Source organism: Amphiura filiformis, unplaced genomic scaffold (genome assembly GCF_039555335.1).
Source record: "Amphiura filiformis unplaced genomic scaffold, Afil_fr2py scaffold_48, whole genome shotgun sequence".
In the NCBI taxonomy this organism is placed as follows: domain Eukaryota; kingdom Metazoa; phylum Echinodermata; class Ophiuroidea; order Amphilepidida; family Amphiuridae; genus Amphiura; species Amphiura filiformis.
Genome location: NW_027305512.1, coordinates 516,136 through 537,421, shown reverse-complemented (window position 1 = coordinate 537,421; position 21,286 = coordinate 516,136). Strand labels below are relative to the sequence as shown.

At 37.3% G+C, this 21,286-nt stretch overlaps 1 protein-coding gene across 2 annotated transcripts in view; it reads left to right on the top strand.

Moving 5' to 3' along the window:
* Window positions 1–1,443: 1,443 nt before the first annotated feature.
* LOC140144300 (nucleosome-remodeling factor subunit BPTF-like) overlaps window positions 1,444–21,286 on the top strand; it is a 65,390-nt gene continuing 45,547 nt past the window's right edge. For both annotated transcript variants that reach the window (XM_072166125.1, XM_072166124.1), the window contains exons 1-3: window positions 1,444–3,208; window positions 17,263–17,471; window positions 20,102–20,635. In XM_072166125.1, coding sequence (XP_072022226.1) covers window positions 1,836–3,208; window positions 17,263–17,471; window positions 20,102–20,635 — 2,116 coding nt within the window. In that variant the 5' untranslated portion in view covers window positions 1,444–1,835. The remainder of the gene's footprint in view (window positions 3,209–17,262; window positions 17,472–20,101; window positions 20,636–21,286) is intronic.

The following is a 21,286-nucleotide window of genomic DNA, read 5'->3' as shown; positions in this document are numbered from 1 at the left end:
TCACCATTCGAGAGAGTAAGTGAGTGACATAAAATAGAGTTAGGCCTAATTACAAATTTAATTGGTTTTGTTTGGAAGCAGTGGTTTAAAAACTCTAAGTTACCCCATTTACGGTATAAAATCAAACATAGTTGTAAAATAAATAAATGCATGTTCCTTGACAAAACGGTTGATGTAGGTCCCCCCCGTGCCCCTAGTATGACGCAACGCCACTTTCCGGCCCTCCTGTCGTAGTGCACGTTAGTCGGGACGTTAGTAACCATTGGTTACTGCTCCAAGCCTGGGCTCATACACCTGTTCCGAATTTTGATATGCCATAGGCTTTGTGTTGTGATCATTTCGATCAGTGGTTCGTATTAAGGGATCCAAAATGAGCGTTTATTGCGTTTCGACAGTATTTTTGTGGGACATGAGAGCACCTCAGACCTATCGAATTGCATTCTGAATACGAAGCATGTCTTTCTGATATCAAATAATTTTCATTTTTAAAAATCACAATATAATACAAATTTTATGACAAATTATAAAAATTTGATATTTTTCAAATTTTGATATATAACAGTCCTCGAAGTAAATTATATAAATCTAATGATATATTCTTAAAGTGTATGTAGCAGGGAGGAAAATCCGACGGTCAATTGAAAATTTTGACCTTTCATATTGAAGATATGGATTTTTTCCCAAAAAGACCTAATTTTTTTTGGTGTTTTGGGGAAAAAATCCATATCTTCAATACGAAAGGTCAAAATTTTCAATTGATCGTCGGCTTTTCATCCCACCTACATACACTTTAAGTATAAATCATCAGATTTATAAAGTTTACCTCAAGTACTGTTAAATATCAAAATATCGATTTTAATGATTTGCCATAAAATGTGTATTAAATTGCGAATTTCAAAAATCAAAATTATTTGATATCAGAATGACATTCTTCGTATTCAGAATGCAATTCGATATGTCTGATGTGCTCTAATATCCCAAAATAAATACTGTCCAAACGTTCATACCCCAGCCCTTAAGACCCGGAACAAGAAAGCGTGATCCAGTTGGCCTAGCACTATATGTAACGTGCACTACGACAGCGATAAATCGCACACCACCATGCATAAATGAGGCTCAGACCCAACCATCATGCGTATCGCCATTTCAGACATCCTAAATTTAGGCTTATAATTATATTTTCTTAAAGTAGCAACAGGTCGAGAAACGTTGATTGATCGCAAATTACGCGAAGCGCAGTGTGTGAGCGTTTCAAACAACCATGATATGAAAGACGATCTGTGATTGGTTGTAGTGAAAAAGGCATACACCTTGGTAACATCTTTTGCAGCTTTTCGTGACAAAAAGAAAAGTTTATATATTAATAATTTACATGTTTTAAATAATTGCAAACCATTTATAGGCAGTCTTGCTTAAAATACTTCGATTTTGATGATACAATCAACGTTTAGCTACTTAGTTAAACAACCAATCACAGTGAAAGATATATGTATGTAGGCTGATTTCGTCTTTGATCATATTTTGCGGCTTTTCCGAACATGACCCGGGCTCCAGATAGAGCTGTCACAATACCTGTATGAGCAGTATCACAGTCATGAGGGGAAACCCCCACGATCTAGATGTTTTCTAGGCGAAATCGAGCAAAAATAGGATTCCGACAAGGTCACGTGGTCATTTGATTCGGAAAATGGCGGACAGCTGCTGTATTCAGCGTGTAGTTTATAAATAGAAGACCAAAATACAACGTACTCGCTCTACATCCCGTCCCGGAATCCCGTTCACAATAACATTAGGACCAGTCTCTCTCTATTGATGTGAAAGAGGTCGGGTAAAACATGAAAAGAGGAAGGGGAAGACCTCGCGGATCTGCCAATGCTTCTCGTGAGTCTACTCCATCAAGTGAAACAAAACGCAAGAAGGTCGGCCGCGGCCGTGGCGGTCGAGCTGCACCGAGCGATGCCAGCAACAGCCGGGAAGCATCGGCGGCACCAAGTCCATCCAGTTCTCGGTCAAGCACTCCAGTATCCGTGAGTAGATCTTCGACACCGTCATTAACTCCTGCTGCACGCCGGAGTACACGGGCAGCAGCCCAAAAGAGCAAGCAGCTCATTCAAGAAGTTATTTCTGCCCAAAAATCACTGTCAGTATCAGCAACAACAACATCAACACCAAAACAACCAAAGAAACCTGTCAAAAAATATAAACCAGCAGACAGTTCTGATGAAAGTGAACCAGATGAATATTATGATGAAAGTGATGTGGAAGAAGACGAGGAAGAGAGTTCGTCACATTCTTCAGCCTCAGAAGCAGAAGCTGAAAGTGATGTATCAGAGGAAAGTGAAGCTAGCGTTGAAAGTGGTGCAAGCAGCACGCCAGGTCGGAAGCGTGTCCCGCCAAGAACTTTCAGACCCCCAACGCCAGTTTGGTTAGAAAAAGAAGATGTCCCCACATTAGATCTGCCAAAATCTTCAAATGATCTTCTTATTGAGAACAAGGACCTTCTGGATGCAATTGCTGTGTATGAAGTTCTCAGACATTTCCATCAGCAGTTGAGATTATCCCCTTGCCGATTTGAAGATTTTTGTGCAGCGCTTGTCAGTGAAGAGCAATGCAACATGCTAGCAGAAATACATATTTCACTAATGAGAGCATTATTACGTGAGGAAGATGGTAACAGTACAACCTTCGGGCCTCATGATTGCCGAGACAGCGTCAACATTCAGCTATTCCTTCTTGATGGTATGACTTGGCCAGAAGTTGTTAGATCATATATCGAATGTGACAAAGAATACCATGAATATCTCCCCTACGTTGAAGCAGAAAATTATCCATTTTTAACCGTAACTGACAAGGTCAAAGTTCTTTTATTTTTGACTGACCAATTTCTTGCTTCCAACAAAGTACGAGAAGAAATCTTAGGCGAGGGTGCAATTACGTATGATGATCATTGTCGCAACTGTCACAGACTGGGAGACTTGTTGTGTTGTGAGACATGTTCAGCAGTGTACCATTTAGAGTGTGTAGATCCTCCTTTGTATGAAGTTCCAGAAGATGATTGGTTATGTGCAGTTTGTTTGGAACATCAGGTTCCAGGAGTTGTGGATTGCATCTCAGAAGTTGAAAAAAGTGGAATGTTGATTCGGCACGAGCCACTTGGTTATGACCGCCATGGGAGGAAATACTATCATGTCAGCAGACGGATTGTTGTGTAAGTGCCAATTTTAAAATTTACTACATACATACGTAACTCTACAGCAGGCCTTCTCAACTAGTTTATTTGAAGTGCCAACTGGAAAATTTTAGTGATCATGAAGTGCCAACAAGTCAAGGGAGAACTCTGCGAGGTAGTGCGTATGCATAGCGGTTAAGGTGCAATGGTGCTTTATCGGGGGTCCAGGATATTAATGTATATTATTGGGGCAAGGAATCCAATTACTGCACTGAAATTTCAGTGACTCAAGACAAGCGGTTCAATATATGATAGGAAACGAGGTACATCCTAGCGGTACCTTATTTCTGATCATAAATATCAACCCGCTTGTCTTGGGTCACTGAAATTCCAGTGTAGTAATTGGATTCCTTGCCCCTACAGACTGTATACATAACTTTTGTTACCACTGTGTTATTAGTTTTTGAGAAAAATGCAAAAATAGACACAAATTTATCGAGGGGTGTAGTACCCCCTTAAGTGGTGTCATAACAGCATATTTTTCAAGAAATTAAAAAAACACAATTATAACAAGTTAAAACTGCAGTAAGTGTTAAAATGGCCCAAAAACCTTACTTTCAGACCCAAAACTAACAATTATGTTAATTTATGCAAATTAGGGTGTTTGGCGATTAATTTTTCATGAAAATTACAGTTCTTAAAACTTTGAACTGTACTTGTCACAAAAAAGTTTTAAAATAAATGATACCTGGTCGCATGTCATAAGTTGGGTACAATTTCCATTACATGGTAAAAAATGACAAAAAATGTATTCTTTGATATGTTGTATATATTGACAATCTCTAATAATTAACACCATTTTTAACCTTAACACCTGCTTCATTTTGGAGATAATGCTTAATTACTAATTGATTTTACACAGGCGTCTATGTAAATCTCAATTTTAAAATGCATTTTTCTCAAATCGGACCTCAATTACAAAAAATGACTGTAAAATTTTTATTTTATGCAAGAATGTCATCAGATTTGGAGGATATGTTCTCAAAACATTAATGCTTCAAATGAACTATTTAAAATAATTGTATGTATGTTAATTACATTGTAAAGGTCAATGACCTTTTTATGAGTAATTAGCAAGATGCTTATTCTATTATTGAGGAAATGAATATCAAGAAGAGAATTATACATTAGCATATTGGTAAAAATACTGAAATTCAACTAGGATTTCATTAAAAATGAAAAAAATGAAATCACCCTTTAAGGTGGTACTACACACCTTGATAAAATAATATCACACTGGTAACAAAAGTCATGCATATTATAGGGGTACGGAATCCAGTTACTACACTGAATTTCAGTGACTCAATCCAAGCGGTACGTTATTTATGATAAGAAAAGAGGTACCGCTAGAATGTACCTCACTTCTTAACATATATAATGAACCCCTTGTCTTGAATCACTGAAATTTCAGTGAAGTAATTGGATTCCTTGCCCATATAATATACATGTAACTTTTGTTACCAGTGTGTAGTTACTTTTTGAGAAAAATGCAAAATTTGTCACAAAATTTATCAGAGGGTGTAGTGCCACCTTAAGTAGTCAGTAATTACCCCAAGACAGAGAAACCAAATAAAACACATCCAAAGTGTTATATTCCTTGCCACACTACTCAGCCATTGAACACGGTCGAGATTTATTTTGTATATTCATCAAAAAACATGCATACACAATTCACAATTTAATTAATATGAATAGCAAAGGCTAAAGGCTTCAATTCAGCAAAAAACAATCATAAAAAATATTTGGCATTTACGCAAAAAACAAAAGCCGAAAAGCTGGATGTGAAATACCCCTTATATCTGAAAGCGAGATACTTTAAGCAAAAGCTGAAAAGCTGGATGTGAAATACCCCTTATATCTGAAAGCGAGATACTTTAAGCAAAAGCTGAAAAGCTGGATGTGAAATACCCTTATATCTGAAAGCGAGATACTTTAAGCAAAAGCTGGATGTGAAATACCCTTATATCTGAAAGCGAGATACTTTAAGCAAAAGCTGAAAAGCTGGATGTGAGTTACACCGTATAGCTGAAAGAGAGATACTTTGGAAGCAAATGAGAAGATTATAGCTGAAGCCTTTAGCATATTTTAATTATCATATTTAATATTTTACTGCTGTTGATTGGAGCCTCAAGAGAGATTCCCAAGCTTCCAAGTTCCTTAAGAAAATTTCAAATCAAAAGAATTATTACATTTTTCTTTGACATTGTACATATAAAGCCATTATTTTATATAATTAATATCAAATTGCACTCCCACCAACAATCCACCTCTAATCTGGAACACTTTGCAACTTATGCGAATCCTGCAAAGTAAGAAAAGAGCACAAAAAAAAAACACCAGATTTTTTGGGGGATGGTGGGTGGGTAAATAAAATTATTTATGACCGTCCTCAATGATGGCTGATTGTGTTGTGATTCGGCTATGGCTCCCAACGCAACCGGATAAACAAACGAGCCTGCCCTGATTGGCCAAACTCCCACAAGAACACAATGGATGCTTTATGCAAACGAAACACGTGATGACCCGCGGTCATTCTAACATGCCTTTCACGAACGCCCCTGGATGCAGGCATGGAAGCACCCATTTTCTCTGCAGGGGCAAATTTTGATTCTTCATGATTGATCACATTCAGAATCTTTATTACCCCAAGACAGAGAAACCAAATAAAACACATCCAAAGTGTTATATTCCTTGCCACACTACTCAGCCATTGAACACGGTCGAGATTTATTTTGTATATTCATCAAAAAACATGCATACACAATTCACAATTTAATTAATATGAATAGCAAAGGCTAAAGGCTTCAATTCAGCAAAAAACAATCATAAAAAATATTTGGCATTTACGCAAAAAAAACAAAAGCGAAAAGCTGGATGTGAAATACCCTTATATCTGAAAGCGAGATACTTTAAGCAAAAGCTGAAAAGCTGGATGTGAAATACCCTTATATCTGAAAGCGAGATACTTTAAGCAAAAGCTGAAAAGCTGGATGAAATACCCCTTATATCTGAAAGCGAGATACTTTAAGCAAAAGCTGGATGTGAAATACCCCTTATATCTGAAAGCGAGATACTTTAAGCAAAAGCTGAAAAGCTGGATGTGAGTTACACCGTATAGCTGAAAGAGAGATACTTTGGAAGCAAATGAGAAGATTATAGCTGAAGCCTTTAGCATATTTTAATTATCATATTTAATATTTTACTGCTGTTGATTGGAGCCTGCGAGAGATTCCCAAGCTTCCAAGTTCCTTAAGAAAATTTCAAATCAAAAGAATTATTACATTTTTCTTTGACATTGTACATATAAAGCCATTATTTTATATAATTAATATCAAATTGCACTCCCAACGTGTTCCTGGCATTAAAAATGCCAGGAACACGCCACCCCCCCCCCCCCTTTGTTTTTTGTTTGCTAAACATATATTCTTATTCATCCCATTCATCGGACCCTGGAGGATATGCCAAAATCTCCGGATAACGGTTAAAAAACCCCAAGGCATTGGCCATCTGTTGGCGCATGATCATAAGCCCCCTTTCAGTAGGGTGCGTACAATCCCACATATAAATTGGGCCTTGGTCATCCACGTTGTTTATACTTGGATGGATGACGTCATTGTAACGTATCACGTGGGCATTACCCCCCAACATTTCCCTGCAGACTTTATGTGCAAACTTATTTAAGTTTTTTGTGCATCTTACCCCTGCTCCCCTTCTCTTTTCCATTGAATAACCTAGTCGAAATAGGATATCCGACCAGATAATCCTAGAGAAGGGGAGAAACTGCCTTAAAGCCCTCAAGTGCTCTTCTATGTTGGCCCTTATCACCCCCAGATTTGCCCCAAAAATATCATTTGTGCCCATATGAATTATTATCGTAGTTGGAAATGGACATTCCTGTAAAAGCTTTGCAACTCTCCATTTTAAATCGAAGAGTTTTCCTCCAGGCTTCCCATTCCAAAAACATTCACCTCCCCCATGCAACTGTGTATTTGGTTTTCCCGCGCGATTGATTATCGAGTCCCCGATTATCCATGTACGCATGGGTCGTTCTGTAATGGGAGAGAACAAAAAACTAAGTAAAACTGCAATGATATCGAGGCTAAGGCCCCAACCTTACACAACTTATTAGTAAGAACAACCGTCGAGAGAGTTTCTCTTCCCTGTCTCCTGGTGAAGTACCTTAATAAAAAAGGAAATTTATTAATCATTAATTTCAACTTTTCTTCAAAATTTTCCTCCTTGGGTAGCACCTAATTTAGAAATGAAAATTATCACAGTTAATGCAAAACATTCCAATCCCTCTTGACATGAGAGATTTTCTCGATGCAAACAAGTGAAGTACCTGAAATGAATTGAAATTGTTAATTAGTCAGCAATTACTTTAGAAAGACTCTTGTTGTGTTTAACAGTGACTGTGGTCTAATGTACGCATGAAAAGCACCTGACTTCCATCTACCCATTTCCTTAATTTGGTCATCCGAAGCCCCACCTAATGATGCTACTGTAGCCGCTCCAATTCTGAAACTATGGGCACTAAAATGACTCGGAGATATTCCCAAAAGTTTAATGCCTTTTTTCATGATACAAGTAAATTGATATGAAGTTAGCGGATCGCCTGCAAAATGTATAAACAGAGGCCCTTGCTGGACAGGTCTTACCCTTAGGTAATCTTCAATGGCTTTTACCGGGCATAACTGACTATGAGAAGAGCTCTCAATTTTCAATTTTGATGATAGCCCTTTTGGTCCGTCTTGAGTATCTGATTGTCATATCTATGATTTTCTGAGATTCTTTAGAAATAGATACATCCTCTACAGCCAAAATTCTTGAAAAATCACCTGACTTTTTCACACATGTAAACTCCCCAATTCTTAAAAATCCAAAAAATGCCAAAAGAAATGCTGCCTTGAATAAAAAACATTCAAACTGTGATTTGCAAATGGATGGTAATTTTTGATCAAATTATCCAGTATAACAGGTGTAATAGGTAGTCTTGCATCACAACGAGGATTTTGCCTCCTGCAACCTTCCTTCAGTTTTTTGATTATAAAACTACAGGTTGGATCTGGCCACCCATTAATTTTATGGACAAATGCGAGGGCTGAAATATATGAATTCACAAAGGATGGTGCTTTCCCCTCTAATGTTAAATATGCAATGAAATTGACTATATGCTCCTGAGGTGCCGGCCAAATCTGATGCAGATCAAACTGATTTCTGAATCTTAAAAACATTTCTACACCTGCACTATATGATGTCCAAGTTGATGCTGCCATTGATGCTCTCAACAATCTCTGAGTTTGATTAGCTAAATCCCCAAACAAATTGCGGCACCGACCTGCCTTCTGCTTCCGCCTCTGGCACCAGATTCCGAAAACGTTCTACCTGGAATCGTGAAAGTGCATCAGCAATGTCATTTTGTTTACCGGGTATGTATTTAGCTGAAAATGCAATATTTAACTTTAGACATTGCAAAACAAAGAAACGCATTAAATTCATGATTTTTGGACATCTCGACGTTTGCTTGTTGACGATAGCTACAACTGACTGATTATCTGACCTAAGTAAAATTCTCTTTCCTGTCCACTGATCTCCCCATAAGACTAATGCTACTACTATGGGAAAAAATTCAAAGCATGCAATAGAATGACTTTTCACTTGATTTGGCCATTTACCTTGAAACCATTGGCCCTTTAAAAACCTCCAAACCCAATACTTGCGCCGCATCCGTGAACAGCTGTAAATCCTCGTCACTAGACCACATTTGATCTGGGATTATAGTAGTTCCATTGAAATGCTCAAGAAATAAAACCCACATTTTCAAATCTTTCTGAGCCCCCTCGGACAGTGCAATTTTTTGGCTAGACTTTTTCGCCCAACATGTAAGATCTATCAATCGGCGTAAAAATGCTCTTCCTGGGGCTACTGCTTTGCAAACAAACGAAAGTGACCCGATAACTGATTGCAGCTCTTTCAGGGAAACCTTCGTATTTTTGGCTATTTTACTGAACTTTTTCCAAAATGCTGGCTAGTTTGTCTTGTGGAACCGAAATCATTTGTTTGATCGAATCAATTTCCAAGCCTAAATATGTAATTTTTGTACTTGGTCCCATAGATTTTTCTGGTGCTAATGGGACTCCCAAATGTTCGCACACATCTTGAAACATTTTACAAGGCGATTGCATGACATAAAACATTCGTTTTGTGGCCCCCAGTAAAATAGAAATCATCCATATAATGGGTTACCCTGTCAGTCCCGCTTTTTGTTTTACTACCCATTCAATGAAGGTTGAAAACCTTTCAAATAGAGCTGGTGAACATGAAGCCCCATTGGCAAAGCCTTATCCACATAATATTTACCCAAAACTTTCATGCCAAGTAATTGAAAATCTGCTGGGTGTATTGGCAGTAGCCTAAAGGCTGATTTAATGTCTGCTTTTGCCATGAGTGCCCCTTTTCCTACCCCCACAACTAATTGAACTGCCACATCAAAGCTCGCATATTTCACCTTACAAAATTCTGGTTCAATGTCGTCATTAATCGAACCCCTTCCGGGAATGAGAGGTGCTGAATAAGCCTGAAACTGCCTGGTTCTGATTTTGGCACCAAGCCAATCGGCGAGACTATAAGGTTAGTAATGGGTTTTTGAATGAATGGGCCTGCAATTACCGCTTAGCGCTTATTTCTTTCTTCAATTTCTCCACTGCTCTATCTGGGTATTGTCTAACAGATGGCAAGTTCTGTGCTTCCCTTGCTACCCGATCACCTAAATAATGTAACTTAAAACCTACAGAAAACCCATCCTTAAGGATTTGTGCAGATGCCGAGTCAGGATATTTGTCTAACAACGGAATAAGATTCCCAACTTTTATCGGAGATGGATATTTACAGCAAATGCAAATAGAATCTGCACATTTGGTATTGCTACTATTATTCAATATCCTAGTATTTGCCCCTTTTCTACAACTAGATGCCCCATGAGTTTGCTCCCGCATTGCATACATTTGTGTGGGTAGGTACAAATTGGTCGCATGCATCCCTTCCCATTGAATCTGAAGCACACAGTCCGACTTGCTGCTCTACTACCGAACCCTCGTTGTGTTGCGCCTTGAAATTGTTGGCGAAACCCCCCTTGGGCTGAATTTGGGATTGCATAACTTTGACCTTGTTGGCGAAACCCGCCTGAATTGCTCCCTCGGTCGAAACCGATTATTGAACCTTGCTGGACTAGCATATGAGCTATTGTAATTGCCAGTGTACGAGCCAGCGTAGGAACTTGGATACGGGTAACCAGTAGGTGCGGTGATATACATTGCCCATAATTCCCCATCTATGGCAGCCCATGACCTTTGTGGTTGATTCTGCTGCCTCAACCTAAATTGTTGGTCATAAGCACGCTAACAACCCCACCCCCGAAACGTGATGCAGCTGTCCTGATTAAATGTGCGTATTTCAGCAGCTCTTGTGCACGATTAGGATGTGCTTCCAAATAGATTGCGCTAAAAATAAGGAAGGCATTGGTCCAAGCATGAATTGTTGTGATAATTTTCTTGGGTTTATCATTTTTCCACACTATCTTGCCTCCATCTTTTATTGACAGAGACAATGCATGATCCTCTTCAACCTGCTTATTAGGGTCACTTTTTTCCAACAGCAATGCAAAATTCACAAATTCCCCATTTATTATTTTTGTCCTCATTGACTGAGGAATTCCAGTGCCCAGGGGACTGCATACTGACACCAACGGATTGAAACCATATTGCATTTGATCATTTAACATCATATTCATATCAACATTGCTTGATGAACCCAAGTTTTGGATGACATTAGTACTTGCCGTTGCATTACTATTTGTATTACCATTGGCATTGCAAGGCCCAAAATTATTTATGACCGTCCTCAATGATGGCTGATTGTGTTGTGATTCGGCTATGGCTCCCAACGCAACCGGATAAACAAACGAGCCTGCCCTGATTGGCCAAACTCCCACAAGAACACAATGGATGCTTTATGCAAACGAAACACGTGATGACCCGCGGTCATTCTAACATGCCTTTCACGAACGCCCCTGGATGCAGGCATGGAAGCACCCATTTTCTCTGCAGGGGCAAATTTTGATTCTTCATGATTGATCACATTCAGAATCTTTATTATTTTAGTTGTACAAATTCAACATTCAAAGCTGTCAATACATCATACCCTCCCTAGATTTGAAAAAGCAACCAGTAGTTTTGACATGCTGACATGTGAATTTTCACATATGCCCTATTGCACACTCCCGCATCCGCCTGCTCCACATCCGCCTGCTCCTCCACCCCTGGCATTTTTTATTTCAACTGTTGTGATTTTTTTACTGAATAATTTATAATTATATGCTTCAGTAGACTGAAATAGTATAATATTAGGCTTAAAATGAGGTATCAACCACTGCTGTAGGATATTGGGTTGCGGAAAGCCAATCAAATTTGTATCGCAATTTTCAGAAAAGTGTAATCCCTCCACCCTTTTAGCATACCCAACTTATGACATGCGACCACCTACAATTTGATTTTTTTCAAATTAGTTTCATTTTCTGAAGAATGGCCCCAATACAGATTTCAAACAGATAAAACTTATCTGAGTTTTTACCTCATATCAGTTTTAGTTGCCCTATGGAGTATTTCATGATCCTAGCATCCTCTTTTTATGACATTTTTCAGTACCGGTAGATATTCGGTCATGCGTCATGAATTGGGTGCCAAAAAAATTTATGTGTTACATGCTCAAAATTAGAAAAATAATCATGCTTTCACACAAAAATTGTAATTCATCTCATGTTTGTTAGAAACCTACAATTTTTTATATAATCAAAGCTGAAAGTGTAAGGAAGACAATTTTATAGGGTACAATATGTACAGGGTGCCACAAATAGGATGGAAAAGTTATATTTTGGTTCAAAAAGTATAAAATTTTGTTCCTCTCTTACTAACATAAACACCGGTTCTGCTAAAACCTTTTTAAATGTGCTAACATTGTAGGCTCTCAAAAAGTAAACTTGTAAGGATGAGTTATGTTGCCTAAGGTCATGCGCCATGAATTGGGGTGTATAGGAAAAGGGGCGGTGTTACATTTTTTATTTTTTTTCCCAAACATTTTGTCACAGATCTCAAGAAATGGATCTAGGGTTACTGAACTGGTTTTGGTCTTATTTTCTTGCTAATTTATCTGGCTAAAATTGTGGAAGGTAAAACTTTCATACTATTTGTACTTTGTGAGATATTGCCAATCAAAGGATGTCAAGTCAGGAGTGGCGGAGCCTACGGATGAGGAGCCTTACGGATGAGGCATGTGTTTAAGTATAGGGAATATTGTTTTTTGGTGACTCTCAAATATATTTTTTACTGCAACTTCATAACCCAACAAGGTATTGAGATGGATTATGTAGGTACCATTGTTTTGGTATGTCTGTCTAGTTTGAAGTGTGACTAGTTTTACTCCAAGTAGAAGTTAATTAATTTGTTGCAAGTGTGCTGCATTCTGTGTCATGGTTTCTAGACTTTTCCTATACATGTACGTTACTCATTACTGTACATGTACTAGGTATTTAGCTCACAAAATGTTCTGACTATCATATTTCTTGAAGGAGTTACCCTACTGCTGTGAAAGTTAGCATTTTCTCGATGGAAATTTGATGAGAAATTCAAATATGCCACTGGTTTTTGTGTAGGGCCTGGAGAAAAAAAGTTTTGAACACCCTGTATCTCAGTAAGGCAACATTCATCATTACATGTTTGCATTTTTTGAAAGCCTATGTCTACAATGTTATTAGCACATCGAAAAAGGTTTTAGCAGAAAAAGTTTTTACGTTAGTAAATATGAGAGGAACAAAATTTTATACTTTTTGAACCAAAATTTAACTTTTCCACCCTACATGTACGGTATGACATTTGCGGCACCCTGTATATTGATCAATTGTTTGTATGTGTGTATTCCTGGTACTCTAAGCTTGACAGTGATATAGTTTTGTAGGGTTTTGATGAACAGTTTTTAAAGTACATTGTACTAAATTAAAGAGGTAATAAGGAAAAAAATAACCAGAGTTTCTGACCATGACCCACCTATCCTGAAAATCTGAAGTCAATCCGTCCATCCAAGCCCGAGATATGTAGCATCCGGACGGAAGCACGGACATTGCAAAAACAGTATGCCTCGCGGTGGAGGCATAAAAATTGAACAATTTACATGTGTGTGTACAATGTACTTAAACTGTTCATCAAAACCCTATAAAACTATATCACTGTCAAGCTTAGAGTACTAGGAATACACACATACAAACAATTGGTCAATATACAGGGTGCCGCAAATGTCATATAGGGTGGAAAAGTTAAATTTTGGTTCAAAAAGTATAAAATTTTGTTCCTCTCATATTTACTAACGTAAAAACTTCTGCTAAAACCATTTCAGATGTGCTAATAACATTGTAGGCTTTCAAAAAAAGCAAACATGTAATGATGAGTTATGTTGCCTTACTGAGATACAGGGTGTTTAAAAGTCGTACATAATTTTTATGATTTTTATAACATTATCAATCAAAACTTTTTCCCTCCAGGTCCTACACAAAAACCAGTGACATATTTGAATTCCTCATCAAATTTCCATCAAGAAAATGCTAACTTTCACAGCAGTAGGGTAACTCCTTCAAGAAATATGATAGTCAGAACATTTCGGAGCATTTGTAAATAAAATATAAATACTTACAATGTAGTACAGTAACATATAGGAAAAGTCTAGAAACCATGACACAAAATACAGCACACTTGCAACAAATTAACTTTACTTGGAGTAAAATTAGTCACACTTCAAACTAGACAGAAATACCAAAACAATGGTACATAATCCATCTCAATACCTTGCTGGGTTATGAAGTTACAGTAAAAAATATATTTGAAAGTCACCAAAAAACAATATTCCCTATACTTAGGCTTAGAGAGAAGACGCAATCTCGCTTTTCTCGCCGTGAAGCTCGCTTTTTAGTGCTTTTCTCGCTTTTAAAAGATTCATTCCTACCACAAAAATCTATTTCTGTGGCGAAAGGTTGCAGAATTCGACAACCATTGCAACTAAAAAAGCTTGACCTGATTTTCCAGCATGTACAAAAATGGTCCATTTTCTGGCACATTCAAGCAACAACACAAGTAATATTCTTTATTTACTACTCAAACCTTGCAGTATATTGACCTTTTATTTAAGGTAGCTGCCTCGGATACAACACCCTTGCAGAAAAATAGCTCCTGTGTCTGATCAATCAGGTCTATTCATTTAAATAACAAAGAAAAGTATTTTCCCCACCTATTTTAAGAGTCTTATAAGAATTGTAACAATTCTTATGTTTTTCTTTATTTTTTGCAGAGAGAATTTAGATATTAATCTTATTTACCATCCCTGAAAGTTTGGTAACCATAGCACCTTTCCCTGTTGGCTAAAAAAATCCTAGAATTTAGGTAATTTAGTGTTTCTAGAAAAACTCAAAAAATCATAAAAAAGTACCAACATTCCTGTTAAATATATACTTAGGTAACACTAAGTTAGAAAATAAACTTGGTTTGTATTATTCTGTGATATATTGGCAGCAAAATGAAACTTAAAACTTAAATATACAACTGCTATAAAGGAGAAAAATCAGTTTTAATAAAATCTTTGTTTTCAAAAATGTTGCTATTTTGAGAAATTGGCAAAGTGCCAAAAGCCCTTCCCTGTAGTAATTCAATGGGATTTTGAGATGACAAAAAATTGCGTAACTCAAAAACGCTTTGTTGGAAAAAATTAAAACTTGGCAAGTAAGGTTTTCTCATCAATACACACATCATATATCATTTTCAAGGAGTTCTGAGCATGACACCGTAGCCGATACAGCCACCTTAAGCTGATTTATGAGGACAAAATTTGAGTATTTTTGATAGTCCGGTCGGCAATTTCCATGCTTTGTTTTGGTATCACTCAGGTATGGAGTCAATAAAATACTACCCTCACTCAATTTTTTTACCTTTTTTTGATTTTCACCAATTTTTGGGCATAAATCTCGCTTTTTTCCTCGCATTTTGAAGTTGCCATCTTGCATTTTTGGTTTAAAAAAATAAGCCTACATGTACACTTTAACACATGTACATGCCTCATCCGTAGTCTCCGCCACCCCTGACTTAATTAACATCAGGACTTTGATTGGCAATATCTCACAAAGTACAAATAGTATGAAAGTTTTACCTTCCACAATTTTAGCCAGATAAATTATTTAGCAAGAAAATAAGACCAAAACCAGTTCAGTACCCCTATCCATTCTTGAGATCTGTGACAAAATGTTTGGGAAAAAATAAAAAAATGTAACACCGCCACCTTTTCCTATACCCCAATTCATGGTGCATGACCATATTAAATACTGTAAAACACTTAAATTTCGAACTTAAAATTAGAAATTGCCAACTCAGTCACGTACATGTTGTCATTCACTGCAATAAACTCATCAGTGATTCTAGACAATATCGCAATCTGTGTAATTACACTGGCGGTGTGTATGTTATTTTTATTTTTAAATGATGTTACAATGCTACTGCGACTTCACTTCAACATTTATGTTATTGCATTTTATGTTACATAATTTCTGGACGGGTCGTAAATATTGGATATCGAAACTTGTATTTTTCTTTCACATATTTTCATTTTTCGATCGGAGCTTTGTAAGCATGGTATAAATGACAGGGTCGCTGATGTCTTGTGGCTATTTTTTAGACGAAGTTGACATCGTAAAATCAGGTGCGCGATAAATCACGCTCCTCGTGCAATTTTAGGCGAGCCTCAAAAGACAAGGCCTGAATATTCAAGATTTAATTTGAGTTAGGGTTGCCGAATTTGGCACCAGTTATTACAAGCGTATTTCACAAATGTAATTTCGCGGCAATTTAATTTCGCGAATCTGAGGTCCTCGGGAAATTAACTTGTTTTACAGTAGTTTGATAACTGAGCTGCATGAATTGTTGAAAGTGCGTGTACAGGGGATACTCAACAAAATCAAAATCTAACAAGCAAAATAAAGCAAAAAGTTCAAAAACAAAACTATTATACCTTTTTGGAAAGCTTGTTCCAAAATGTGAATCATATGCAATATTATTTGAAATGTAGAATAATCAAGCTATATCGCCACACATTTATCAAAAAAATAATACCATATAAATGTAAACAATATTTTTTCACAAAGATAAATAAAAATTCATGGTTAAGGGGCTAAAAGGTGCTAACAAAAGATGCAACTTGCAGAAAGAAACCAATGTCATAAAAATAAAATAAAATCCAATGTATCAAAAAGTGGCCCGAATAGCCCTGGTTTAACCCTAACTCAACCAGGTCTCACTAAAGCTCACTGTTAAAACCGCTCTGCGTGCATGCATTCCAGGTGACTTGATGACGCAATCAGCCAAAGTCATATATACCCAGGGAATCGTTGGCTGGGCCAACGTCACCTGTGTGGCTACATGGTGGCGATCTCCTGCGTGGCATGTGAGGGGTCCCATGCTCGAATCCCGGGGGTGCCAAGAAACTTTTCTCCTCATCGTCTCTCCTTTTTCGTTTCTTCTTTCCCTTCCGATAGCAAAAAAACCAAGGGTAGGGTTAGGGTTAATATGCATGTTTTTCCTAGACTTAGGCCTCCTTAACCCTAACCCAACTAGGTCTCACTAAAGCTCACTGTTAAAACCGCTCTGCGTGCATGCATTCCACGTGACTTGATGACTTAATCAGCCCAAGTCATATATACCCAGGGAATCGCTGGCTGGGCCAACGTCACCTGTGTGGCTACATTTTTTCATTTCTTCTTTCCCTTCCGATAGCAAAAAAAACCACGGGTAGGGTTAGGGTTAAATGTTAATTCAGGAAGTTTTTCCTGTCCATTTTAAACCAAAATAATGAGGTAAAATGAAAGAAACCCTGTAGATTAAAACATGAACATGTGCTATCTTAGCTGCATATTAAACTGTGCTCATTTTTCCTCTCCATTCATTTCCAAGTGAGAGTGATGATAATGATGTGCGGTACTACAGCAGCAGGCGGCAGTTTGAGGAGCTGCTACATACATTGGACCCAATCCACTGGGAACGAGATCTATTCCAGGCTTTGCTAGAATCCAAGACTGAGATTCTAGCGCATATGGATAAAACAGAAGAGCTTACAAACAGTACCAGAGGCAATCAGAAGTCGGCACTTCAAAGGAGCAATGGTAAGATGTGCCAATTTAGATTTTCATTGTATCTTTGTGTTTTTATCAATAATCAATAAAGTTTTAAATGAGCTAAAATGACAGAAAAGGCTCAACATATAAATTTTATGTTCAGGGTACTTTTATTTTGCGCACTTTTGCCTTGAATATATTTGAATAATTAATTAGCATTTAAATACAAATTAGCTCATTCATTAATTATGGAGAGGGTGGGTAGACAATATAATAGGCCTACATTAGAACATATTAGAAATAGGGTCAGTCCATGTCAAATCAACCAATTTTCTGAAAAGTTCTCAACTGACCCTCTCAAATTTTGATGAAATTCCATCAGAATAATCTTTTGTGGCCACAATGAAACCATACAAAAATTTGGCCTCATACATGTAGGCCATGTCGTTTTTGAGAAATGAAGTTTGGCCCGGACCCAACCCCCCTTTTTGGCACTCATGATCATTAGTGTCATTGGTGATTTTTACCAACTTTGGTCGCTCATAACTTCTTGTTCTAAACAGATAAGCTGCAATGTTGCATTCTAGCTAATCTTACGTTAAATTTTCAGAATCTGGCTCTAAATTTCAGATATCTGCTTTCCTTAAGTTATGAGCACCCAAAGTTGGTCATTTATTCAACCGCAAGTGTGATTTTGTCATTTTGGGGCCTGGGGGTCCCCTGGTGCCAAAAATATGACTCGAATGTCATACATTGTCTATGGGTACATTTATTTTTACATCAATTTCAATAATAGTTTAATACAGTACCCGTGTGTCTTCTATGGAAAACTTACGTTACTAAGGGAAACATATACATGTTACCATTAGATTGAAGGAGTACTGCAAGCTCTTTAGTTTAAAACAATTCAAAAACTAATTGTTTTGGCATAAAACAAATACAATGTTGTGTAACCTTTTAGTTCAAAAAGAAACTTTTGGAAAAGGGGAATTGATTTCCTGAAAAAAGAATTGAAAATTTAGCTTTTCATTGAGGTTATTTTCTGTAATTTTCTTTCCTAAGTACTTATATGCATGGTAGCGTTATAAGAAAACAATACACAGGTACATGTAATCGGGCACAGTTTTAGTACATTTTAATAGGGTTTTAAAATTACCGTAACCACTCTGGTATAAGCCCACCCCCCAGATGGACAATTTCACTTCAAAAATGGGGGTGGGCTTATAACCGAGGAGGGGCTAGTAGTTGAATTTAAAACTAAGAAAAATCTTCCCCATTTGTATACAAAATGTATGTCCAATGTATCAGTAATTTCTATCATCTTTCAGTCAATGAATTTTGAAAAAAGCAGGTGTGCTACAAATCGCACTCCTGGAAATAGTCAGGCGAGCTACATGTGTGCTGTTAATTGCGAAGAAAAAGTGACCAAAATTTGACCTTGAATTATGCTTTATAGCCAAAATATTACAGTAATTCGATAAATAAATGATATTTGGCCTAAACTTGAACCCATTTGAAATGAAATGTCAGTTTTTATTGAGTAAAGTATGACTTTTCCACTCGTCCATTAAAGCCTGCAATGCTGCTGAATTCTGCACTTTGGTGAAGTTGGACGAACTTTTATGGCATAAAGCAACATTTTTACAGTAAGTGCACTGCTTGGAAACAAGGTGCGCTATAAATCGCACTCGGTAAAGTGATTTAAGGTGAGCTCTATGCGCGCGATCACACTCGCGCGCCTTAAAATGCATTGACTGATCTTTTTCAATTTAAAAAAAAATTGTAAGTATGGAATGTTAATTTTTAACTGATATTTTTTAAATATTTGTTCTTAAATGTGAAAGAAAAGCATTGATGATTTAAAAACTTAGCCAAAATGACTAATGCCGTGTTGTGACCATAAATCCCTCGAACAACCTGCCGTGGTTTATAAAAGGAATTAAAGCGAGATTATAAAACATTACCATTTTTCTGAGTGTAGTCTGGTTGTTTGATTATAATATACAAAAGAAATTAACAATGGAAGTTAAAGCATCGTGAAAATAATAATTCAATGTGCAACACAATTTTTCGATTGATCGGTTTTGACCCCCTAGGGGCAATAAGTAATTTTTAATTACTTACAACCATAGGCGAGATCCGGGGGGATGGGGGGATAAATCCCCAATATTTTGCAAGGGGGATGGTCCATACAATCATCCCCCCAATGTTGACGGCTGATAGTAGGTTTCTGACCAAATTAACCTCATATTTGCTCATTTTAGCCCCCAAAATACAAATTTTGGCGCTTGGCCAACATTTATTCTACTTTTACACCATATTTAATCAGTTTAGCTTCAAAATAGCAACATTTGTCGCCCGCGAAGCGCGCATTTGTAACATAAACTTATTATGTAGCTAGCTAAAAGGTGCTGGATTGACTATACTTCGAGAATTTTTTTCAAACTCCATCCCCCCCAATGTCAAAAAGAAATCTACGCCACTGCTTACAACTATTACTTACCACTTACTTACTTTCTATTTTAGTATTAAAATCCTTGCTATTTTACTATTAAAATACTTGGATGTGAGAAATACCAACATATTGATTGTTCTGAAGTGGGCATCTCATCATCATGTTTAGATAATTGCTTCATTTATTAATATTTGTTTTTATAATTTCTTCAACTCCTATACAGATGAGCTGCTTGCTATCATTAAAGAGCGTGAAGAAGCAGAGGCTGAGAAGAGACAAAAGGAAGAAGACGAAGCTAAAAAGAAACAGGATGAAGAGGAGGCAAGGAAGGCCATGGAAGTAGGCAAAACAACTGGGGAAGAGATAAAAACAGACTCTCAGGAATCAAATGGTGATAAAAAGACCGCTAATGAGTCTAGTAAAGCTGATGATGGAACCAATGTGGAAGTTGACCAATCTGGGGAAGAAATTACCAAAAATAAGGAGGAGGATGCATCAAAAGGCAGTGAACCAGTAGGAGAAGCCACTGCGAGTGTTAGTAGTGCACCATCAACATCGGAAAACAAAATGGACACTGAGACTAAAATGGATGCTGATAAAGGTGATGCTAGTATAGATCATTCTAGTGAGGATAAGACAACAGACAAGGTTACCAATGGTGAGGGAGAAAGTAGTAATAAGGAGTGTGTTAAAGATGATGATGCTAAGGCTGATGATATGGAGAAGAATGCAGATGCCATGGAGACAAAAACAGAAGGTAATTGTATTCTGTAGGTTTTGGCCAGGGCTCGAAAAAATGTTAATTCTGTTTGTCCGAAGCATCATTAGTCTGAAGAGTGCTATAAGTTAGGGTTTACGTAATTACAAATTTACATTATTTGCACCGAAAATGGGCTTCTTTGTTTAGAGGTTAATAATAACTGTGCATCAGATATTTGGAAGTCACTGAGAAAAATCTAAACATTTTTTCCTTTGGAGCTGAGGAATATCCTGATGCCCCAAGGGATATACACTTATCCATAAACTTAAGCACTAGAGTACTAGTCTACTGCTTGTGATTTCCACATGGCAGGAATTTTCCACATGGCTGTGTTTATACCAAAAATTGATGCCAACTTCTTTTTGAGATGGTCAGAACAGTGCTGCAGCTAGCAACAGTGTTACTAATTGCTGACCCTGTATTTTCGGAGATGTACAATTAGATCTAAAAAGGGATTAGCTGATCTGTCAATTTTGTGAAGAGATCTGCAGTGCCGATCTTGGGCTGGATCAAACCTGCACTAGAGAGCCCCTGATTGGTTAATTACAATCAAAATAGAGCTTAATCTCTTAGCAATTTTAAGCTTAATCCCTTTGAGCTGTACTGACTATTACCATATCTGATGGGATAATATGATATTTGTAACCA